The sequence below is a fragment of the Ylistrum balloti genome, unplaced genomic scaffold (assembly GCF_031769215.1).
Source record: "Ylistrum balloti isolate Yb309-2 unplaced genomic scaffold, AGI_CSIRO_Ybal_v1 Utg370338, whole genome shotgun sequence".
Classification (NCBI taxonomy): domain Eukaryota; kingdom Metazoa; phylum Mollusca; class Bivalvia; order Pectinida; family Pectinidae; genus Ylistrum; species Ylistrum balloti.
In genome coordinates, this window is record NW_026782244.1 from 682564 (window position 1) to 709304 (window position 26741).

Genomic DNA, 26741 nt, shown 5'->3' on the forward strand with positions numbered 1-26741 from the left:
TTCAAACATTTGTACAGCATACAGAAATTTCTGAATCTTGCATCAAGGTCTGGATATACTCACGCTTACCATGTTTTCACTGTACGTACTCATTACGCAAGTTAAGTATGTTTTTGTTATGATAGAATCTGTAATTAATGAAGGGGTTCCATTGTTTCAATATTTTGACCTCATTACCTCATTGCTTCAAAGTCATATAAGAAAATGAGTTGAGTAAGAATGTCACCAGTTAAAATCAAACACATTTTTCCCTGATTTTTGAGCTGAATAATCAAAGTTATTTATTGTTCATTTCGGATTTATGAATCTTGTCATTTTTCCAGCAGAGGCTTAATAAAATGAAATAAAAAGCCTATTTAGATAAATATCATATGAAATAGGAACTCTTCAACATGTGTATTAAAATCTATCTTTATAATGGAGCCAGCTGAAATGTTTCAACATGACTGTTTTTTTAGTGATGTATTTGTGTATTGTGATTGTCGCTAATGTCCTACTGCTGAAGTACTTGTGCTTGAAATGATTCTTCTGTACTAGATGTTATCAGAAATTCAAAAGAAATTATTATGTATTTATCAGATAATAACTCATACTACATCATGTTATTCGATATTTTTATACTGTTTATTATTAATGAATATTGATATGCCGTGAATATGAGTAATAAACAAATCATCATATGGTATTGATAATCTGACCATCCTTCATATATAGTTTGTTGTCAGTGACACTCTCTTCCTGTTTTCAAACATTTTCTTTCAAATATGATCTGGTTTCCTTAAATTGCACTATAATTTGACGGTCTCAAGAAGAAACAAGATAAGCAAAATCTGTTTCAGACATTTTCCAAAAACCAACGTCCTACCAAGAAAGTAGAATATACTGTTTGGAAACACTGTATCAGGAGTTGCCTCGTTTCCGTTAAGCCAATCATCATTAGGTGGTTTGCTAAACTGAATGCTCGGCGTTTGTTGTCCGTCATCCCTTAGACCCATTGTTTGTCTATCAGTCCTTACACAATAACTTTTTTTGCTAATTCTTCAGAGGCACTGTATGGATCTTTTCTCAAATTTCATATGTTGGTTTCCCTTGGTCCCTATTTCTGCATTGTCCCCATTTTTAACAGATCCGAAGAACAACATTGCCCACAGTCAGCCATCTTGGAGTTTGACAATGAAAGGTTGTTTCTGCTTTTTCATCAGAAGCACTGAATCAGTCTGTGGCAAATTTTACTTAAAGGTTTTCCTCGGTCCCTTATTGTGCCCACTCAGTTTTCATTCTCATCAGAAAAGCAAAATGGTTGAAATAAAAGGACCAACAGGTCTTAGATTCTGACATTGAAAGTTTGTTATCACCATTTATTGAAAAGTAATGGATGGATTTTATCAAATGTTAATATCAAGCCCCCTTGTATCCTAATCAGATAAACAGAATACCGACAGATGGCAATCTTTTATCTGACAGTCGGATATTATCATTGCTATTTCCTTAGAAGAATTATGGTATATTTAAGAACAATTGCGAAAAAAGAATGGAAAATATCCTGCTTTTTAAAGAACAAATGAAGACTAAACAATGGTGGGCACATGGATCCCTCTGGGATCTCTTGTTTCTTTGTAAAGTTTTGGAATATTTATTGCCAATGGCCTGGACCTGATGCATATATCATAATTATATGGCAATGGGGAATCAAATGTTTATATATTTATATAATTTATATATTCATATATACATCCAATTAAAAAAACCACGATTATCTATAGATATTTTTTCTGTGTTGTACATTGGTTTGTGGCCAGTTTCTACCTACAGAACTTGTCATAACAGTCATTTTCTTATTATAACCTTCTGACTTATTGTAATCCAGGATGCCATACATTGGAATTTGAAATATACTTGCCAACCCTGGAAAAATATGACAATATCATTGAAACCTCTTAAGCAGTCATGGTTTCAAAAATCCATGTTCAATTAAGGACAGTAATATGAACTAGGAACATGTATGTGCTCATTGGAAAATTAAGAATCAGAAATGTATTATAAAGTATGTGTTTTCTTGTATAATCCTGATAGTTTGATTAAGGAAGAATAAAAATGACTAGATAAAAAGATTGATGGGTATAATCCTATTCAATATTTGAAGTATAACACTTATATGTAAATTTTTGTACAAAAATATTGAAACAAACCAGTTATAATATCAAAAATAAGTTTCTTTACAAATGCCAACTTTATATTACACAACTTTTTAATTGACTATTTAACAAAATAAACATTTATATGAATGGAGAAATCTCAAGACTGACGTTCAACAAGTTAATTTTTCTACTTACCATTTTTATGATAAGTTGGGATTTTAATTGAACAGTATTTAAAAACTAATAGCTGTTTCCATAAAATTGTAACAAGTCTTCAGATTTCAGTTTCATAAACTATGGTAAATAAAACATGTACATACAGATATTATCAATGTTACAATGTACTTGGACCATATTTAGAGCAGCTATGACATGTGAAAAGTCCTCTGAAGTGATAATTTTAGTGAACCATTTTGTTCCTCCACTCAAGTTGAGCTGGAAAGTACCTGAAGACATGCATTGAGAAAAATATTTTCATTTAAATGTCGGCACCCTTCTAAACTGTAAGAAAGGATGGAAAATTCCATAGAATTATCAATTAAACCATATTACACTGTATGTCCTTCCAAACCCATCAATATGTAATCTATGTGAAAAAAAATCACTAGAACAGATATTGTACTTATTTCTGGATAGAAATGATTACATAGATGTTATAAATAAGTAAAAAAAAATTATTAGCTAAATGGCACGAAATTCCCTTGTGGGCTTCATTCAACCCGGAAGTATGATGGTGGTCTGAAGCTGCGGTAAACAGAAACCCATAGGGGCTTTATAACTTCCACCGCTTTTAACACAAAAGCAATGGTGAGAAAACAATCAAATAAGTGAGCAGCAGCCATTTTGGTTTGGTTTTGTTATTACATGTAGAAATTTCACGCAAGTCAACAACAGGTATGCCTATTTCATGCTGAAAAGCAAATATAGTTGGACAATCCAAACATTATTTCAACCCCTAATGTTGGAAAACTAAGAGTACTGTACCCATTGGTAACAAAATTATCTGGAGCACTGATGCAAACAGGTTATGATGGAGTAAAATTTTGAAAGATTAATGTGAGTGCAGAGCCTTTCAAAAGTTGTTAAAAAATGTTCAATGCTTGGATAAATGTTTTTTCAGGTATTGAATAAAAACAAAATCAGTAATTCCTAATTGGAAGGATCAATTTTTATACGTCGATGAAGCAAAGGTTTTCAGTAAGTTGTAGAATGAGACAAGTATGATTTTACCTGTGAAAGCTACATTCTAGTTTTGTATAGGCCAGACCCAGTTGTTAAAAGGCTGGTTAGTAACCAGTGGTTAGTGAAAATTTTCAAATATGAACAAAACAAAATAGGAAATTTTCTTTATCATTTCACAGGTGTATTTTTGTTGTGAAAGGCCAGAATGGAATGTTTTGAGTGTTTCTTTTGCCTTTAACACTTTTGGTTTTTCAATAGCAACAATCTGATTTTTTCACTTACTGCTGGTTTACTCTAACTAACCTTTGAACAACCTGGTCCAGGATGCTTACCTTGGTATCATACTTTACTGGCTTGACAATTTTCTGCAGCGTCACCATGATTATAGTCTTGTTATTCAGGTTCCATCTGATATAAATAGAATTTTACATTTTTATTTTAAGAATGAATGTGGGTCACACAGGATTTCTTTTTTAAAAATGAGCAATGTGTACAAAACATGATGTTTTAAAATTTGAAAAGCAAATTTCGGGAAAATTATCACTGTCATTCTAAAGCCTTTTGTTCAGTTATTTACCATAATTTGACATTTGAAATAATGGCTTTCATGTTGACTTAAGTTTACTTTTGCAGAATCACATGAAAACACCTTTGCTGTGCATGAAATGTTGAGAAAATGTCACTTGACATTAAATAGAAAGCTAGGATGAAACCTAAATGTGCTGTGTCATTCTTCAAATTTCAAGTTCAATATTACTTCAGACACATTACTTTCCTTCCTTTTAAGGCCTAGAGGATGCTTTACAACCTTGATCCTACTAGTGGCCAAATCACAATCACTGTTTGATAACCGTTTAGTTAATGCTGGACTAAATAGATAAGAATGACTTTTAAGTTTCAAATTGAACTTAATCTTGTTCTAAATATCAGATATGTGGACACTTAACAAAGTTAGATATGATTTTTAATTTGTAAATGAGTTTTGTAATTACATTTCACTAATGGTTTTTTCTTGGTGATTTGCTTCTTTGAGTTTTTGACAGACCATTATAACAGATCACAGGGCTTAAAACAATCCAAACCTAACAGTCCATCAATGATATATTAACATGTAGGTAAAAACCATTGGGTGACACATGATACCAAACTGTGTTTTGCCAGAGAAGTTTCTGAACATGTAAAGTCACAATTTCATAATCTATTTAATGCCTAGGACTAATAGGTTTTAGTAATTTTGATTGAAAATATTAAAATATGGTACTGTATTGTGATTGTGAGCTTTGCATACCAGCACTCTCAATGTTTATATCTCGCAATTAGTAGTAAAATTTATGGTGAGAATTACTGAATCAAGACTTCAGTGGTATCAGCATGAAATTAGAAGTGTTGTTATCACCAAACCTGCACTATATACAAGAGCAATGCAGTACATGGTTTAGATTTTAGCCTGTAATAGATAGTAAATTGGACTATTAAAACATTGTTAAATGTTTTCTGTTTACTACACACAATTTTAGCAAAGCTTACTATTATGAAAATTACATCAACAGCTATAAGATATGTTAGAAGTGAAAAAATTAAAATTCATAATTGCATTGTCTTTAAAGACCATCGATACGGTAGTTAATGTTAGCCTACAGAAATGTGTGTAGTATGTAGTTAATGTTAGCCTACAGAAATGTGTGTAGTATGTAGGTATTGTTAGCCTACAGAAATGTGTGTGGTATGTAGGTAGTGTTAGCCAACAGAAATGTGTGTGGTATGTAAGTAGTGTTAGCCTACAGAAATGTGTGTGGTATGTAGGTAGTGTTAGCCTACAGAAATGTGTGTGGTATGTAAGTAGTGTTAGCCTACAGAAATGTGTGTGTTATGTAAGTAGTGTTAGCCTACAGAAATGTGTGTGGTATGTAGGTAATGTTAGCCTACAGAAATGTGTGTGGTATGTAGGTAGTGTTAGCCTACAGAAATGTGTGTGGTATGTAGGTAGTGTTAGCCTACAGAAATGTGTGTGGTATGTAGGTAATGTTAGCCTACAGAAATGTGTGTGGTATGTAGGTAGTGTTAGCCTACAGAAATGTGTGTGGTATGTAAGTAGTGTTAGCTTACAGAAATGTGAGTGGTATGTAGGTAGTGTATAGTATTCTGTGCAATAAACGAATAACAAGCACACAAAATGATGGTGTACAGAAATGTGTGTGGTAGGTAAGTGTTAGCCTACAGAAATGTGTGTGGTATGTAGGTAATGTAAGCCTACAGAAATGTGTGTGGTATGTAGGTAGTGTTAGCCTACAGAAATGTGTGTGGTATGTAAGTAGTGTTAGCCTACAGAAATGTGTGTAGTATGTAGGTAGTGTTAGCCTACAGAAATGTGTGTGGTATGTCAGTAGTGTTAGCCTACAGAAATGTGTGTGGTATGTAGGTAGTGTTAGTCTACAGAAATGTGTGTAGTATGTAGGTAGTGTTAGCTTACAGAAATGTGTGTGGTATGTAGGTAGTGTTAGCCTACAGAAATGTGTGTGGTATGTAGGTAATGTTAGCCTACAGAAATGTGTGTAGTATGTAGGTAATGTTAGCCTACAGAAATGTGTGTGTTATGTAAGTAGTGTTAGCTTACAGAAATGTGTGTAGTATGTAGGTAGTGTCAACCTACAGAAATGTGGGTAGTATATAGGTAGTGTCAACCTACAGAAATGTGTGTAGTAGTGTTGTTCCGATTAATCGTGTTAATGGAGTATCACTTGTTTGAGATGTTTGATCAATTAATCGAGTAAGAAATCTGTAATCAATCATCGTGATGTATGAAAATAGATTATTTCAATATTTAAATTATTATCAACATTAATAAATTAAAAAAAAAAAAAAAACGACATTTGTCTATATTAAAAAGTATTCTGTGCAATAAACGAATAACAAGCACACAAAATGATGGTGTAGGTACAACAGTTTTAGTTATTACATGAATTGCTGTTAAAACATAACACAAAATATGTATTTAGACTTGAATAATATCCAAAAACAGACAATTAAGAATTAATCGATTTTAATCGATCATCGATCGGTTACACAAAGTTGATGATCGATCAGGAAATCTCAACCGATTCCCAACACAAGTGTGTAGTATGTAGGTAGTGTTAGCCTACAGAAATGTGTGTAGTATGTAGGTAGTGTTAGCCTACAGAAATGTGTGTAGTATGTAGGTAGTGTTAGCCTACAGAAATGTGTGTGTTATGTAAGTAGTGTTAGCCTACAGAAATGTGAGTGTTATGTAAGTAGTGTTAGCCTACAAAAATGTGAGTGGTATGTAGGTAGTGTTAGCCTACAGAAATGTGTGTAGTATGTAGGTAATGTTAGCCTACAGAAATATGAGTGATATGTCAGTAGTGTTAGCCTACAGAAATGTGAGTGTTATGTCAGTAGTGTTAGCCTACAGAAATGTGAGTGTTATGTCAGTAGTGTCAGCCTACAGAAATGTGAGTGTTATGTAAGTAGTGTCAGCCTACAGAAATGTGAGTGTTATGTCAGTAGTGTCAGCCTACAGAAATGTGAGTGTTATGTAAGTAGTGTCAGCCTACAGAAATGTGAGTGTTATGTAAGTAGTGTCAGCCTACAGAAATGTGAGTGTTATGTAAGTAGTGTTAGCCTACAGAAATGTGAGTGATATGTCAGTAGTGTTAGGCTACAGAAATGTGAGTGATATTTCAGTAGTGTTAGCCTACAGAAATGTGAGTGTTATGTCAGTAGTGTTAGCCTACAGAAATGTGAGTGTTATGTCAGTAGTGTCAGCCTACAGAAATGTGAGTGTTATGTCAGTAGTGTTAGCCTACAGAAATGTGAGTGTTATGTCAGTAGTGTCAGCCTACAGAAATGTGAGTGTTATGTCAGTAGTGTCAGCCTACAGAAATGTGAGTGTTATGTCAGTAGTGTTAGCCTACAGAAATGTGAGTGTTATGTCAGTAGTGTCAGCCTACAGAAATGTGAGTGTTATGTCAGTAGTGTCAGCCTACAGAAATGTGAGTGTTATGTCAGTAGTGTCAGCCTACAGAAATGTGAGTGTTATGTCAGTAGTGTTAGCCTACAGAAATGTGAGTGTTATGTCAGTAGTGTTAGCCTACAGAAATGTGAGTGTTATGTCAGTAGTGTCAGCCTACAGAAATGTGAGTGTTATGTCAGTAGTGTCAGCCTACAGAAATGTGAGTGTTATGTCAGTAGTGTCAGCCTACAGTAATGTGATCCCCTATACTGAAGAAGATGCCCATTTCAGTTGATTTGTAAATATGGAAATGTGTTATCTTTTTATAACTAATTAGGTGTACAGAATAAAAATAATTTCTAAAATGGATCATCATCATTAAAGATAAGATTAAAATTGCAGGAATACGAAAATTAGGAAATATAGTCAACATTTCAAATTCAGTGAATATTTTATGATACAGTATTCTTCAGTCTCAAATGTCTAAAATGCAAAAAAGATCAATGAAATAATATATTGTATCTGAATTACTGGCTCATGTATACTCTCTGTATTGTAACCAAGTACACATTTAGATAAGTAGGTTAGAAATTCTCATTTTCAGGTTCTTTAATATAAAGCTATTTGCAGTAAAATTAATCTTTTGTAGGTTAAGCTAATATTCATATTGAAAAATATTGAACTGGTTTGTACATGTGTGGACAGAATAAGGATAAAAAATACTGCCATTGTGATCCATCGTGAAAAAGATAACATACTTAATATTTGACCCTGTATAATATGTCTTAATCTGTAGGATTGATACAGGTGACAGAGGCTGGTAAATCTGTTTGCTTTTGATAGCAGTATATTTTAATCTTCAATATGAGAGATGGTGGATAATATTTGCCAGCTTGCTGATTTAGTATTGAGAAAATTGATACATACGTTATTCATATAATTGCACTACTGCAGCGGTTATTGACAGGGTCAAGATTTAGACCTACTGATATGGTAATGTAGCTTTTTTACAGGAATTTTGTCACGATTGGAGAACAAGACAGATGAATCTTTCCATTTATTCTAATATGTTTTCTATTTAAGTTGACTTATAGTTCCGGAATATCATTGAGAGTCATTTAAGCATTAGATACTACAGGTGTATAATGCAGGACAGGCATTTGATTAACAGGTAATTTTGCTCATTAAATGCTTCGATACATTTAGTGTGTAAGATTATGCTGTGGTGCGGTATTTGATGTCAGTGTCTACCTTTAAACAATGAATTTGCCTTTGAGCATTTCTGCAGATGAGTGCTTAATATATCCAAATGATTATAGAAAAGCTTAAGGCTAAAGACCTTTCTATAATAATTCAGGGTGCTCAAAATTTGATTTAATAGGCATAAGCTTAAGCTTCTTAGTTTTTCACAACATACTCTGAACATTAGATAAGAAGAATGATTTTCACCATGTAAAAAAGTCAATCATTGAAGTTTTAGAACCTAAAATTTGATATCTAGCACCCTAAGTAAGTGAGACAGCACCTCAACAGCTTATAGCCAGTGCGGACCTCCGTAGAAAATGTTGATAAATATTTGTTCATGTATAGGACTTTGAATTGACAAAGAAAGATTAGACCAGTTTTCCCATGTATAAATTCACCAACCAAATATTGAATGAAATCCAATTCACCTAGGTCAATGTGGAATATCCGTTTTCAGTGGCCTTTTTAATGACCAGGTTGCTTTGCTATGGTCAAAGCCGGGTAAGGTCTTATTCACCTGTGATAATACCATTCTTTTGTATTAAATGTCAAGAGTGTGGGAGGTAACATTATGAACTCTTGAAGTATTTTTTTCTCTTGTGTCAATAAAGATTTGGGAGCGTGCCATAAAAACCAATAGGAGTTGACCACTTGTAAGTCTTGTTAGGTTTATCTAAGAACTAATGATGGTAATTGACAGTAGAATAATTAGAAATTATGTCGAAATAATAACAAAAAAAAAAAACCTCATTTAAGTTATTATGTGTCTTACAAGTGACCTAATGAAATGGTTTATAAAATAAATTATACAATTATATAATGTACACCACTTCATGTCCATATTCATTGATCTAGGTCATGGTCAAGTTCATTTTGCAATCATGTGATAAATTCCTGGTCAGTTAATGTCTAAATCTATTTATAAAGTTTAGCGACCATACTTATTTATGTAGGTATCATGCATCCTCTCTCTTTCTTTTAAACCTTAAGAGTCACAGGGTCAGGTTGTTGCTGCCACTGTGTGGTGAGTTATTTATTTTGACATTGTTTAAAATGGAAAAAAAAATCTTTTAAAAGTTTACAAAGATATATCCTGCATAAGTAATGCACTTAGAGCTTTAAATTTGATAAATTTTTAAAACAATATTTTTTTGTTTTTTAACTCATTAGTGTTCATAAACCTGTTTTTGAGGTGTTGAAACATTCAGTCAAAAATATCTAAGTTCTACATCTTTAGTGAACAGTCAGACAATATCTAAGTTCTACATCTTTAACGAACAGGTGCTAGATAAGATAGCGGGACTCTAATTACTTACTTTGAGGTTTAAGCTTTTTCATTCTGTAATTTACCTGAGATGGCCATTTGAAATAACTGAGTTGTTTGGTAGATAGTGTGAAGGAATATGAAGAAGGTCATTTTCACTGCAGTGTATACATATGACAATGGCCCAAACCTATCTGAGTAAGCAGAAAGATACCTGAACAGCTGTAGATAGCACACATGTTACACTTGTAGTAAGTCACTGGATCACAATTCCATATCTGCAGTCGATATATGCATACCAGTAACTGAGAAACTTGTCAAATTATATGTATAAAAGCTTAAGAAAAATATTATACATGAATACCAAAAGCTTGTGTGATAAAAAGGTTGTGAAGCAAGCATCTTTTCATCTTTCAGCCCACCAAAGGACTTTGTTAGCAAGTTATGTTGTAGTTGAGTGTTCCACATTTAAAAATAAATTCTGCCTATTTTTATAACCATGGAAACATTGAAGTGTTGGTTGTATATTGACAGGAGGAAACCATGGTGCTGAGCTACTCCTAAACATCTAATTTGGCTATACATATAGCCAACATAGGGTTTAAAGTTGATGGTTAGAGACTGACCAATCTGTCCGGCCAATTGTCCACTAGGAGGTAGGAGGGAGTCTGAGGTTTTGGGCCGTTTAAACATCAAGTGCCTTATCAGTATGTCATCACAGTCAGCCAATTGCAATGGAACAGAGTACACAGATGTCATCATCATTGGTAAGTAGCACAGGATAAAAAATATCTTTCTGATATTACCCCATTAATTACATAATTATATGTCAAAAATTTATTGTAACTAAATTCTTCAATGATGATTACATTGTCCAAACAAACAATACAAAGAAGAAAGTTTGAAGAACGTCACTATTTATTTGTGGTGATTCAGAATGCCAATATATTCAATGAAGTAAAAACAAATCCATACAAGCAATATTTCTTACCTTTGATTTAATTCAAATTTATGAGAAAGTTTCCAATCCGAAACTTTTTGAAAAATTTCAAGATTATTACTGATATGCATTTTGCATAGTATTTGAGGGGATTCTTTAAAAAATTGTGAATGATGATACAAACTGTATGTATACTGGCAAAAAAAAGTTACATTGATTTTCTGGTAGACTGACTTTGTCAACATTCTTTCTATATCTGTTGTCTAGATTTGGTGATGAGAGTCTCTTCCTCAAGTGTAATGATTGTCCATGACATCAGAAATTCAAAATTGTTCATTACAAACAATTCATTCTGCCAAGAATAAAAAGAATTTTCTTTTTAAAGAGGAATATAGAAATGGTGCTCTATTTGCATGTACATGTATATATAAGGAAGCATTGCTATTGACCTGCCTGTTATCTTAGATAAGTTAACAGGTATATCCTTGTTTACTTTTGCTGATGTTAATAGTGGAAAACGGTAGCCAGGAGACAAAATCTGGAATATTATATAGCTATGGTATACCTGTTTCACCACAATTGAATTGTCTGGGTCTTTATTGATGTGTGTATCTTCTGTGACAACAAGCAGGTTTTATGTCAGTCACTTTGAGAAAACACTGAATAGAATTACAGTAGACACGAAATGATGATTTTTTAAAGGGGTTAGGTTTACTCACTTGTAGATGAAAAAAATGTACGGAACTCAAATTGAACTCACTAGATATGTAATCCTCAATCTTACACTCTCACACTGTGAGGTGACTGGGGTAGACACACTAGATATGTAATACTCAATCTTACACTCTCACACTGTGAGGTGACTGGGGTAGACACACTAGATATGTAATCCTCAATCTTACACTCTCACACTGTGAGGTGACTGGGGTAGACACACTAGATATGTAATCCTCAATCTTACACTCTGACACTGTGAGGTGACTGGGGTAGACACACTAGATGTATAATACTCAATCTTACACTCTGACACTGTGAGGTGACTGGGGTAGACACACTAGATGTATAATCCTCAATCTTACACTCTCACACTGTGAGGTGACTGGGGTAGACACACTAGATATGTAATACTCAATCTTACACTCTCACACTGTGAGGTGACTGGGGTAGACACACTAGATATGTAATCCTCAATCTTACACTCTGACACTGTGAGGTGACTGGGGTAGACACACTAGATGTATAATCCTCAATCTTACACTCTCACACTGTGAGGTGACTGGGGTAGACACACTAGATGTATAATCCTCAATCTTACACTCTCACACTGTGAGGTGACTGGGGTAGACACACTAGATGTATAATCCTCAATCTTACACTCTCACACTGTGAGGTGACTGGGGTAGACACACTAGATATGTAATACTCAATCTTACACTCTGACACTGTGAGGTGACTGGTGTAGACACACTAGATGTATAATCCTCAATCTTACACTCTCACACTGTGAGGTGACTGGGGTAGACACACTAGATATGTAATACTCAATCTTACACTCTCACACTGTGAGGTGACTGGGGTAGACACACTAGATGTATAATCCTCAATCTTACACTCTCACACTGTGAGGTGACTGGGGTAGACACACTAGATATGTAATACTCAATCTTACACTCTCACACTGTGAGGTGACTGGGGTAGACACACTAGATGTATAATCCTCAATCTTACACTCTCACACTGTGAGGTGACTGGGGTAGACACACTAGATATGTAATACTCAATCTTACACTCTCACACTGTGAGGTGACTGGGGTAGACACACTAGATGTATAATCCTCAATCTTACACTCTGACACTGTGAGGTGACTGGGGTAGACACACTAGATGTATAATCCTCAATCTTACACTCTGACACTGTGAGGTGACTGGGGTAGACACACTAGATGTATAATCCTCAATCTTACACTCTGACACTGTGAGGTGACTGGGGTAGACACACTAGATGTATAATCCTCAATCTTACACTCTGACACTGTGAGGTGACTGGGGTAGACACACTAGATATGTAATACTCAATCTTACACTCTCACACTGTGAGGTGACTGGGGTAGACACACTAGATGTATAATCCTCAATCTTACACTCTCACACTGTGAGGTGACTGGGGTAGACACACTAGATGTATAATTCTCAATCTTACACTCTGACACTGTGAGGTGACTGGGGTAGACACACTAGATGTATAATCCTCAATCTTACACTCTGACACTGTGAGGTGACTGGGGTAGACACACTAGATATGTAATACTCAATCTTACACTCTCACACTGTGAGGTGACTGGGGTAGACACACTAAATTTATAATTCTCAATCTTACACTCTGACACTGTGAGGTGACTGGGGTAGACACACTAGATGTATAATCCTCAATCTTACACTCTCACACTGTGAGGTGACTGGGGTAGACACACTAGATGTATAATCCTCAATCTTACACTCTCACACTGTGAGGTGACTGGGGTAGACACACTAGATGTATAATCCTCAATCTTACACTCTGACACTGTGAGGTGACTGGGGTAGACACACTAGATGTATAATACTCAATCTTACACTCTGACACTGTGAGGTGACTGGGGTAGACACACTAGATGTATAATCCTCAATCTTACACTCTCACACTGTGAGGTGACTGGGGTAGACACACTAGATATGTAATACTCAATCTTACACTCTCACACTGTGAGGTGACTGGGGTAGACACACTAAATTTATAATTCTCAATCTTACACTCTGACACTGTGAGGTGACTGGGGTAGACACACTAGATGTATAATCCTCAATCTTACACTCTCACACTGTGAGGTGACTGGGGTAGACACACTAGATGTATAATCCTCAATCTTACACTCTCACACTGTGAGGTGACTGGGGTAGACACACTAGATATGTAATACTCAATCTTACACTCTCACACTGTGAGGTGACTGGGGTAGACACACTAGATGTATAATCCTCAATCTTACACTCTCACACTGTGAGGTGACTGGGGTAGACACACTAGATGTATAATACTCAATCTTACACTCTCACACTGTGAGGTGACTGGGGTAGACACACTAAATGTATAATTCTCAATCTAGCTCTCGCACTATAAGGCAGCTGGGAAACCAGCCCTCACACTCACAGCTGGGGTAGACACACAAGAGTAAAACCCTCAATCTATCTAGCACTATATGTGTGTTTGTAGGCTGGTTGAAGAGGATACACATGTAATAGAAAGTGAAAATCTCCAGGCTACAGTAGCTGATTATTGTTATACCAGCTTCAATGATTGTATTGCACAACAGCTGAGCTTCCATGATGTTCATCTTCTTTGTTGACTTGCATTGTTGAGAAATTTTCTAAATTAAATTTACTGGAAAGGCAGACCAAAAAACTTATTGGAAAGACAGACCAAAAATTTCTGTCTCAAAAAATGATAATTTCATGCTTATTTTCAAATTTGTGTGATGCTTAGTGTTAATTTATATTTTATTGATTAACATGAGCATGATCAGTAAAGAACAGATATTAAATATCAAGTAAACATAGAAATAAAAATGAAATTATTATTTGAGAGACAGAAATGTTTGGTCAACTGGAAAGGATATTATTGGACATGTAAGATTTCAGCTCTGATGTTTAGTTTCATTTTTTTTTTTTTTTTAAACAGATTTAAAGATTGTTCAGTGAAATATTCCTAATGAATGTTAGAGTGATCTGATCTGTACCTGATAGTCAAATTTATTTCTTATGGAAAATCTGAAAATCGTTACAGACGACCAACCCATGAGTATTGTGAAGGGGAAAGAAGACATTCCTATCTCAGGTTTAGGCTGGTACTTACAAGGAAAAGAAGGATGGTGGTTCATGTAAATTAGTAGTATAGATTATATATGTGGACCAGACCTGTCGGATGTGACTTTATCAAGACCTACCTGTTTAATAAGTGTGATTCATTGTTATGATTATAACCCTGTTGTAATGTATGTTTGGTCACTAGAGTGACTAAGTACAGTGTGCCAGGTCGATGTCATGGGCACAGTTCACACACATACCGGTGTCGTCTTATGTCCTGTTTCATGATAAATTATTGAAAACAGGATGAAAATCTGTGGAAATCTTCTGGTGTTGAAACGCCAATCCTAAGTGACTGCTTTAATGTTATTGTCATTAATTTATGTTCTTCTAGGAAGCAGACAAGTCATCCAATTCTGAAACTTTATGGCTTGTACTTAAGGACACTGAATGGTAGGAGATTGTAGGAATACAAATATTTACCTGCCAGTTTCCAAAGTTGTCAAACTTTGAAATATAAATTAGCATACAGCTTGTGTAACTCACCCTTGCGATGAATTAGCGATGATTATATGTCAGGTCAAGTGATGTGCCCCTACTTAGTAAATAAACTTGTTTTTAAGACCTGTGATGTACAGTTAAAAGAATTATATTTCACAGGTGAAAATTTATATTAGCCAATCAATCAGGAACTCAGAAATGTGTATATTTAGGTCAATAATTATCTGGCCTGCTTTGATCTAGAGGCTTGGTTAAGTAGTCTGAGCGTGACGTTCTGCAGGTGAAAATCTAGATCAGTCCTGATCGGTCAATAGTTTTGAATTGTGTATTGGACATTTAAAACGGTTATTTGCCAACATATTTACAAGAGACCTGAAATATACACCCATTATTATAGCCTTTAGTTCTTCAGAGATTATTGGACTGTTTCTTTTTAATTAATACTATATCCATACCCAATAGACAATACCACACCAGGAGTAATGTTCAGGTGTTCCTGAAATATTCACACAGTTCCTGTAAAGTGTTCCTGGAATCAATAAAGGTTAGACTGGTACTTTTACATGTGAAAATGTAGATCATTCTAATGTTCAGTCAATATAAAATTTTAATTTGGTTAGATCCAAGGCAAATCACCATTATAGCAGTAAGACTATCAGTTTAATAGGGTGTTGTAATCAACTCATTATCTCCGATCAAAATAACTTTTTTTTTGAAAATTAATATACTACTATAGTAATATAGAGAGAAGTGGTGAAAATGTTGTTGGATTAGATTAGTAATTAAAGGAAAATTGTAAGTTTCACAGTTTACATCCAAGACTTCGCTGTTCATAGTTATAGGAATCGGTTGATAATTGAATGCCTACAATTGATGTTTGTGGATTTAACTGCTTCTTGAACTGAGTTTGATAGAAGCTTGAAACCTGTTACCATACTGGTACACCTAGATTTTGTGTTTATTGAAAACCACTGATATAACCCATTCACAGCTGCCAGGAAGAGTAGTTACTTCTAAATGACCATCTTTTCCCACATGGTCCCTGAATTTCTGAGATCTCAATGTCATTCAGGGCTCTCGATCTGCCAGATTTGGGGCCGATATTCGGCCCCATTCCCAATGCAAAATAGTATCTTTTTTTCCCAATTTAGACCCGAAGTTTTCCCAATTCTAAAGAAAACGCCGCTGTTTTCCCAATTCTAAGGGCCCTGGGCCCTACAAAATGGGATGTAAGAGCCCTGTCATTCCTCAACTCTAACAACTAATCATCTTTGTGATTTTGAATTTGGCTAATTGGTATTGTGTCCTTAATTTGTCAATTAGTTTCAATTATCTGCCCGTCACTTTATAAGTACATATATTTACCTGTTTCTGTATAAATAAATTTACTTCATTACATTACTGTGCATATTTAAGTTAGAATGTATACGACAAAATTCTCAGAAATTGTAACTGGAGGTAGTTATAATATTGAAACCCTCTTAATATTAGGATTTTATCAGTATTTTTTCAGGCTTTTCATCAGCTGATCATGAATGTTGTATTAGGTGGAGTAACATCAGCTGTGCATTACTACTCTCTAGACTTCTGGAGTATCAGTGTAATAAGGCTAATGTACATTTCTCTTCTTCGCTTTGATGAGTCAGAGCTCAATACCATAGATCTAAGGAAATTCATTACTGCCCAGGTTTCCTGTAGTTCTAACATGTTTTATAATGAGTTCTGCTTTCAGTCTTTAAATTATATATCTTTTGGAACTCACCCTGCTCGGTGTTGTCTCAGACTTTACTTTAGATTTCATTAAGTACCTATTATAATTAATGAGACTGTAGTTTGATTGGTAGGTCATTATGTTTGACCTTGAATAAGAGATATTGATGTGATTACTTCCTATCGATACATCCATGTTATTTCTTCGAGAGAACATGTTATAACCAGCTTACACATGTACATTTGGATATTCAGCTATCAGAGCATTCATTCGTTTTCAATCTCACAAATATCAAAATGTGACAATTCATTTTATACAAGTAAAGTGTAGGTTCTATCTTATTGTATTTATCACCCATCACTTGACTACATAAAAGTGAACCTCCAACATATCCTACAGTCAATGGTGTGAATGTGAACTAGGTGTTTATCAGCCTTACATGTAATTGTCCTTATCCAGCCATTTCCATGGAAACCTATTAAGAGTGTTCTGCTGTTTTGGATAAATGTTAGTGATTATTGATAACAATTTTGTGTAAATACCATGTGAATATTCAGCCACCAAATTGAGCAATATATCAAATTGATGTCAAAGTGTTAAACATTTTTGTTGTGAAAAAGTAAAAAAAAAACAGTGATGACGATTGCTGAGGCAATAAATTTACAGATATCTTCTATTGAGATCAGTAGAAAACCTGTCAGAGAGCATTATCACCTCATTTTTTTTTCCCTGTAAAGAATCTTGATAGGCAAATCCTTACCAGACTGTTGATTAAAATATTTGAATTACTAGATTATGTACTGTTATAGGAATGTAACAAAGTTATTGACAGGATAACGTGGAGCAGCTGTGAAGCCATACATAGGGTTTACACAACCTCATTGATCTGTATTGGTCTGTGTAATATACGGATGTGATGAATCATCGAGTTGTCTCGGGCATAAAATTATATCCTGTTACGTAGTCACTGTTGTTTATAAGCAGATGATCAGATGAACTCTGGCTTAATATCTTTACTATTCCATGATGTTTGGAGTTTTTAACTTCTTAATTCTTGCAGTACTAGAAAATAAAAATTGTGATGTCAGCATCTTTATCAGATAATTTATCTGCATAATTTCTAAACCTATTATAGGAAAAAAAATTTTGTCATTAGAAACCATTTATATATGTAATATATTCATATTTATATCATAAGTAATAACTAGAAACTTCCTTTACACTTTTGATGAATGATAGCATGCTATTAAATACAGTTACACCTGCATGACAGCATTAGCACTCTACAGATGCCTCTTGTGATTAATGATATACCTTATTACCCTGACAGTCATTGTTTTCTAATCGAATAAACCTTCAACAAATATGACAATACAAATTTAATTATTAACAAAGGCTACATTTTAAAGAATAAATACACCGGCCACAAGGGAGGTATAGGTGAAAAAAAGTTGTTTTTTCTTAATTTTATTATATTTAAGTATATCATAAGTGATTTTGTATTTCTCTTAAGGAAATGGTCCATCTGCGATCTGTCTGTCCTACTTCCTGTCTGGACACCGGCCGTATTACAATGGGAACCCCCACTCTAACACATACCTCCACTCCAAGTTACAGGAGATTGGAACCTCCCAGTCAATAGTGGACCAGGTATGAAATGTTTATTATCTTTGTTATTTTCCAGCTTTAACTGATCATAACGAACAGTTTAAAGATCATGAGACAGACCATTATTGGCAAGACCTTTCATACTGAGGAAAGGTACAATTACACAGAAAAAGAAAGTCATTTTTTCCATGACAAATTATTAATAGTTTAAAAATGGTTTGTGTTTTAGGACCTTGACTATCTGTCTGAGGGTCTGGAAGGACGTACTTCAAACCCGGTGGCTCTGTTGTTTGATGCCCTTGTCCACCCTGATGCTGATATGGGGTCAGAGATACCCTCCCTTTTGGATTGGAACAAGGAAGAGGAACATGCCTTCAGGCACATTGCTTTAGGGCGTGGCAAAGTGGGAGGGGCTTGGCAGGTAACATTTGAATAAATATTTCCCTTAAATAGACCTACCAGAAATAAGTGTGATTTATTGGACAGTGAACACTTTTTCTCCTTTGACTATATGATTGTATATTTTGTATACCTTAGAACCAAGAAGACCGTGAAAGCTTAAGGCTGATCTCTATTAGAATTATTACATTTCATTTCTAGGATATAAGGATCTGTTAGATTTAACTATCTTCAAAAAGAGTTATTTCCCTTTGTCTTGATATCGTCTCTCAGCTTTGACAGACCTAGTTATAACAGCTTAGATACCTGTATCATGATATTTTTGTAGCAGCTTTTTGTATGTTATGTATAAGTAAGGAATTGGATATGTATTGATTGTTCTGCCTAGTGGTATACATGGTGGTAGATTTCTTTCTGGACCAGGACAGAGCCAGTTGGCCTGTATCAGTATAATGTTTTATCACTGGAACAAGACATGTAAGGGAGAGAGGAAGTATGAATGAGTCTATATCAGGTTATGTGCCTCAGGTGGGTCATTCTATATCATTAGTTATGTATTTCATTTGTTAGAAATTCTTCGTCTGAATTGGTGGTGCTACATTAAACATGGGTAAGGGGAATAACTGTATGTGAGTTCACTGAATGGGCAAGAAGGGAACACATATTACAGATATGTGTATTTACAAGTTTCTGCAAAGGATTTGGGTTTACTTTTTTTTTTTATTTCTACAATTGCAAGGTTTATAAACCTTACATTTGGTGCCCTATGTTTTACAGAAAATGGATGGGAGTATGCAGACACTGAGCCTGGGAAATTGGATGGAGTTGCCATCCGTTCCACTGAAGGAGTGGCGTGATCGTAAATTCAGGTCAGCATTAACAGAGTTTACAATGTTTCCTATTACTTTCCTGTTTATGTGCCTGCCTATTCTAATTCACTTAAGACATTTTGCTTTGTCATGCAGTCTGATTTGTTTTCAGCTCCCTTGTGCATGGTCGTAAAGAAAATATCTTGTAAATATTAAATGTTTTTATGATTACCACTTTGGAGGAATCATCACTAGGGTCAATAGTTCACCTTTTCCTAAATGTACATTATCACATGGGTGGAGCTCAAACACTTAGGTTTTTAAACGTTTAAAAAATCAAATTCATATCAATCTGGTTTTTTTTCAATTGGGTTTTATTATTCTTAGCAGTTTAGAACTATTTCGTGCTGAATCTTTTTATCAAAGATATTGCTAGGAAGGGAAATATGATGGAGAGATCACCTTGTGTAGTTTATATACTAAAATGAAAAAGAAACGCCGTGTAACCTAAAAAGATTCTTTCAAATGATATAATTTAATGTTACATTATTTCATTCATTTTTGTATACAATTTCATCTGTTTTGAACCATTTGTTGAAGGTTCTATAGATTATCAATGCTAATTATGCCAAAAATATCCCCCTTATAGCGATGACCCTACTTGTATTGCGCAACACGGCCGGACATTTCAGTATCTTGTGTGTCCTCCATGCGCAGCTGTCGCAGCCCTGATTCTTCTATGCATGGAATTCATCAGGGTGTTAACACTTGCAATGGGGATGTTATTCCGTTCTTCATGCAAGACACTTGTGAGCTGGACCAGATTAGTGGGGGCATTTGGACGTCTCCTAACTCTCCTATCCAATTCGTCCCACAAATGCTCAATTGGAGACAAATCTGGACTGAATGCTGGCCATTCGATTGGAATTACGTTATTGTTGGCAAGAAATTGCTGACAAACTCTAGCGACATGGGGCCGGGCATTGTCTTGCTGGAATATCAGGTTCCATGCTTGCACACATGGCACGGCAACTGGGCGAAGGATTTCATCTCTATACCTTACAACCGGTTAAATTACTGTCAATCATGATCAGGGGTGATTTAAACCCATAGGAGATACCGCCCCAAACACATACTGAACCACCGCTAAACCTATCCCGCTCAGCGACGCATGCGTTGGTGTAACGTTCCCCTCGACGTCAATACACACGACGTCGCCCGTCCGAATGGTAGAGAGTGAACCAGGATTCGTCAGTGAAGAATACCCGTCTCCATTGCCTCATAGGAAAATTTCTGGGCGAGTGTGCTTGTAACCACGCCAATCGGCGTTGGCGACGAGCAGGAGTTAGGGGCAGACCCACATAGGGACGTCGGGCTCTTAGGCCATTGACGCGTAATCGGTTTCGAACCGTATCAGGATGAATATGGCGGTTATGACTGCCTATGGTGTTATTTGCAGTTTCGGTAGCTGTGAGATGGCGATTACGTAAGTGAGAAAGTCTAATAAACCGATCCTGATGTGGCGTCGTGACGCGCGGACGTCCACTTCGCGGTCGGTCGATGACCCTCCCCGTCACTCGCACACGTTGGACAAGACGTTGAATTGTCCGAATATGCACACCAAAATGTGCAGCAACCTGAAGTTGGCCCTGACCCTGCAAAAACATTCCTATAGCCGGTCCCCGTGGCATGGATGTAAATTGCTTAATTCGAATCAAACTTTGAAAAATCAATCCGAATACTTGAACAGTATCAAATAGACTGAAAATTTCCATTGGTGAACTCAATGACCTTCCCCTGCACAGGATTCTTGTATTTTAGTACGTGCCTCGCACGGAGCGCGGAGGTCAGGTATTGTGTGACCGAGTGTCATTATTCTAGGCCAAGCAATAAATCATTTGTATTATATTTAGTGTACCCGGCGTTTCTTTTTCGTGTTAGTATATATGTTTAAACTCATCAATTCTTAATAGATTTTTTTTGTGTTTGTAATTGCCCTTGTACAGAAAATATTGGAATTTGTTACTTTCCTTCCTAAATATCTTAACACTGTTGTATTCAGATCATCTAATTTCTACATTGTAATGCTTTCAAATCTTAAAACATAACTGTTTACTTTTTTATTCAGGGAAGGGGAATCTCTTGATCCTTGTAGTAACAGAGCCACCATATCAGATGTGAGGAATTACTATGTGGACTATGTGGCTAACCTTGACCTTCAGAAACACTTTTATGATCATCACACTGTCACCTCAATTCAGAAAGTGTACCACTTAAGCAATTGTATGGACCTGGAAAGTGGTGAGGTAGAACCATGCTGTAAAAACATTGCCAAGAATCACTCCTACCTGTGGGAAGTCCGAGGTTACATCAGTTCTGTTGACCAGTCCATCGAGGATGAGGAGGATGTGCACCGTAAGGAGTTTTGTATCCAAGCACCACATGTTGTGGTGGCCACTGGGACATTTGACATTCCAAACAGACTTAACATACCTGGAGAACTATTACCACACGTTATTCATTCTCTTCACGATTTTGAATCTGCGCTGAAATGTCGTACGGAGATCCCCAGCTCATCTGATGACCCAGTTTTAATTGTTGGCGCAGGATTAAGTGCTGCAGATGCCATTCTCATGGCTTTGGATGCAAACCTGCCTGTGATTCATGTTTTTAGAAGAGGAGCAAATGACTCAAACTTAATTTTTAAGAAACTGCCACAGGGTCTGTACCCTGAGTACCACAGAATCCACTCACTGATGAAGGGAAAAGTTGTTGACCCTCTGTACAGACCATATGAGAAGCATCGCTTGGTGCAGATCGACGACGATAAACGGGTTTTGTTGGAAAATACCAAAGGAAACGATATCACTACTGTTGATGTCACATTTGCAGTCATCTTGATTGGTTCTCGTCCCAATTTATCATTTCTTCCTGAGGAAGGAAGAAGCCTAGGGGTGGATCCTCAATATCCCATTAACAGCAAGAACAATGTCCTGGATGTCAACATGTTCTCCTATGAGTCGGTCAAGCATAAAGGCCTGTTCTCCATGGGACCATTGGTAGGGGATAACTTTGTTAGGTTTGGTATTGGAGGTGCTCTAGGAATCACAAACTACCTCATTAAAAATAGAAAGAAGGGAATTCCTTGCTGTTAAAATTGAATATGATAATATGTCTTGAAATGATTGTATCTACTGAATGGGAAAAAGGATGTTTGTAGTGAGAAAGAGAGAAAGCAATGTTGAATATTAAAATGCAATATTCAATGCTTCTTTAGCATTTTCTGGAGAAATACAAATTGGGATATACCAGTATTTCAGGCATATTCCATGTACAATTGTGTGCATGTTAATGCTTTTTCAAGAAAAATGGTAGTATTTATTTTGTTTTCTCTAAGTACTGAAGTTTTTGTTCAGAATTTAGTATGTAGGATTTACTCTCAAACTGAATTGATTGTTTAACATTTTATCAGCTTTGAAAGCCGAATTAAGTGACTAATTCCAAGCAATCCATGACTGTTTTGTTCCCCTCAAACTACTAGTTCTCTGAGCTGATAGTGGGTGAATGGTGTTTTCACTAGAATTTTCAAAATATAAAGATTATGATATTCCAATTTGAATCATGTTTGGAAGTGCTTGAGAATGATTGTAAATGTTCAGATTTGTGCAGGAGTCAAAAGTTTCTACAAAAGTGACTATCAAGTCAATTTATATATTATATGTAGCAATTTAATACAACTAATTTTTGTAATGGAATGACTTACAGTAAGCAAACTAGTGGTGATTTTCTCCTGAATGAGTGCTGCAGTTCTTGTTAAGATCGAGACTGCTGTACAGAAATAATGATCCGTCCAGCTGTCTTTCTGGAATTGCAATTCCTAGCAATGGTTTTTGTCTCACTGCAGCCAAAAGAGGAAGCAAAGAGTTTAGACTAAGGTGATATCATTCCTTCAGAAATTACTATTATTATAATTGATTTGAACACAAGAAACCCCACTCCACCTGCGTCGTTAAAAAAGTTAAGTGTGCCAATATACAGCTTTGGAACCAGTGAAGTAATTGTCCACATGGTGTATTGATAGAAGTTGTTTGGTTGTGAAATAATGTGTATGATTATTTATAAATTATAATAGAATCAGTTGTGTATTGTTATACCATATGATGGTGCCAGATTACACACAGGTATGAAAACTAGCTGTTATCTTCAGTATGCATCAAGAGCTTTATCTTAATCAATAAGATAGTTTTATATAAAGCTGTTATAAGCCATTTTATCAGTGTAAGTATTGAGTACAAGAAGTCCTAAGGTTGATAAAGAATTCTTACATTTGTGTTAGAATGTATGATAATTTTATTGGAAAACGTTGGTATTAAATTTCAAACATTAACCATCGTGTTGGTCTGGTTGAATGTGTTTGTTGCAGTTCTGTGTAATCTATGTCAGGAGCCTGCTTTGAACAGCTGATACTTGTTTTCACATCTTGTATCAGATAAAGATATAGCAATTTGATTGGGATCATATTTATATCCAAACCCTCTGTTTCGTGTTTGGTTTGGTTTTTTTTTTCTTTTTTTTTCTGTTTTCCCAGGTACTGTTGCACATTTTATCATTGCTAGGATAGTGTTGATGTCCCACAAAATGTGACTGGTAGCAATACTGTAAAATATTCCTAATTTTTTTCTTATGAAGTTTCCTTTATAAATCAGAGACTTGGCTGGAAAACAACAAAGCAGTTGTTACCACATCATCAATACTGTAAGAGTTAAAATCACTTTGCTTCAGGAAACATTTCAAGGCAAAATTGAAGGCACAAGCAAAGCAATGTGATTAGTGATCGAGATCAGCATACTTTACTTATAAATGTCTGACATTGTAACATGGGTTGTACCAGGTTTCTATGGTGCCAGGTTCCAATCATACCTTGTATTAAGTTTAACATTTTCATAGATTTGACCTTGCACATAATCCTGTCATAGGATAGCTTATTTGATTTAAGATATATAAGATATGTATGTCTATATATCAGAGCCTACCATGCATTGTAACTTAATGTGGTATTCAAACTTAGCAACAAAGTAACACATGGTAAATATGTATGAAGAAATTTTTACTTATTGAGAGAAGATTTATATTACCTTATTTCACCAGATAAGAGTTCCTGTCCCTTTCAGCACTCTCCAACCTCTTTACTGAGAAAGAGGATAGGTGTTTTTGTTTAAATCCAGTAAAGAGCTTGGTTACACTTATCGCTCACTGCCTCTGAAATACCCAGTTACCAAGTAACATGTCTGAAAATTAGTGTGGAAATTTCCATTTCCATGTGAAGCAGAGTTATCGAGAAGACCTTTTATGGTTTTGTAAGAAAGTACACTTCTCAGATCAAATATGGTAATGTTTTTAGAATGTCTATACTGTAATGGGAAAGATCTAGAAAACCTGGTTGCTAAGATAAATGCAGAAAAAATGTGTTTTTGCACAGAATTCTAACATTCAATTTTATGTGTAGGTTGATTTAAAGTTTTGTCCGTGAACATCTGTACAGAGGATACTTCTCACTCAAAACTGCAACAAAATGTCGCAGATAAACTGTACATCTATTTCAAAAGTGAGAAGGAATAATGTGTTATCTGAGGATTACAAGTTTATCCCAGTTCTACATGATATAGGAATGTTTTAAGTGTACATTTATCAATGTTATGTCAAAAATCACATATAATGAAAACATTCTGTAAAAACTCTTTTTACAATTGTTTCTGAATGAAAGGTAAAATTAAATACACAATGTCAGTGAGGGTTTTTATCTAGATGGTCCAGAAGCTTTTTTTATCATTGTTTTCAAATTGGAAAACAACATACTTTTAAAATAGATGCTGATCACTTGACTGTGTTAAGGGTTTGATTGTAAACTTTGCTTTGGGTCCTTCTTTTCTTAATTTTTGTTTTTTCCTATAGATTTTTCGTACGTTTCTTATTAAGAATGCTGTTGATGACTACCTGTTATTTGTTATTGTTTTAACAGATCTAGTAAACAATTTAGATAAAATGTATCCAGTGTGTAATGGATGTACTTCCTAGTCCTGAAACTCCTCCTGTTATGATGAAGCAGTCCTGTGTAGTCTTGCTGAAACCATATCTGCAATATTTTCTCAGGTAATGGTCTATTAATTCATGTGTGTTGAGGACCTGTAGAGGATTGTAGTTTAAAAGTTATCAATGGGGCCTTAATAGGTATAATATGTAGGGATATGTTATACACATAATGTGTATATAGTTAAGGACGTATGTCAGCTGACATTAATATTAATATGCAGTTTTTTTCTATGTTACCTTTAGATAGGTGGTTCTAGGGCGCTTCCATTGAAAAACTACTCAAGGTTTTGCTTATGGGTGCCACACAATTCCAGTAAAACATCTATACCACCACCTCCAGTACTCACAGCATAACTTAAGGGTTTTATACAATTCCAGTAAAACATCTATACCACCACCTCCAGTACTCACAGCATAACTTAAGGGTTTTATACAATTCCAGTAAAATATCATTGCCACCACCTCAGTAGTCCAGGCTTTCTGTAGGGTACCACAAAATTCCAGTAAAATATCATTGCCACCACCCACCTACCCCCAGTTCTCCAGGCTTTCAGTAGAGTACCACAAAATTCCAGTAAAACATAACTGCCACCACTCCAGTATTCCAGGCTTTGTGTAGGGTAACACAAAATTACAGTAAAACATAACTGCCTCCACCCCAGTATTCCAGGCTTTGTGTAGGGTACCACACAATTCCAGTAAAACATAACTGCCTCCACCCCAGTATTCCAGGCTTTGTGTAGGGTACCACACAATTCTAGTAAAACATCTATACTACCACCTCCAGTACTGAAGACTTTGTGTAGGGTACCACACAATTCTTGTAAAACATCTATATCACCACCTCCAGTACTGAAGACTTTGTGTAGGGTACCACACAATTCTTGTAAAACATCTATATCACCACCTCCAGTACTGAAGACTTTGTGTAGGGTACCACACAATTCTTGTAAAACATCTATATCACCACCTCCAGTACTGAAGACTTTGTGTAGGGTACCACACAATTCTTGTAAAACATCTATATCACCACCTCCAGTACTG

At 35.4% G+C, this 26741-nt stretch overlaps 1 protein-coding gene across 1 annotated transcript; it reads left to right on the forward strand.

The window, feature by feature from the left end:
* The first annotated feature begins 10508 nt into the window (after nt 1-10508).
* LOC132553591 (oxidative stress-induced growth inhibitor 1-like) lies at nt 10509-22811 on the forward strand. The gene is made up of 5 exons (XM_060217847.1): nt 10509-10566; nt 18305-18441; nt 18629-18820; nt 19576-19667; nt 21736-22811. The coding sequence occupies exons 1-5, from the start codon at nt 10509-10511 to the stop codon at nt 22760-22762; spliced, it is 1506 nt and encodes a 501-aa protein (XP_060073830.1). The 3' UTR covers nt 22763-22811.
* The last annotated feature ends 3930 nt before the right edge of the window (nt 22812-26741 follow it).

Excerpts from the sequence above, each read along its gene's own strand:
- LOC132553591 (XM_060217847.1), top strand. The coding sequence starts at position 10,509 with ATGTCATCACAGTCAGCCAATTGCAATGGAACAGAGTACACAGATGTC. Across the intron at positions 18,442-18,628 it reads CCCAGTCAATAGTGGACCAG|GACCTTGACTATCTGTCTGA; the intron begins GTATGAAATGTT and ends TTTGTGTTTTAG. Across the intron at positions 19,668-21,735 it reads TGGCGTGATCGTAAATTCAG|GGAAGGGGAATCTCTTGATC; the intron begins GTCAGCATTAAC and ends TTTTTTATTCAG.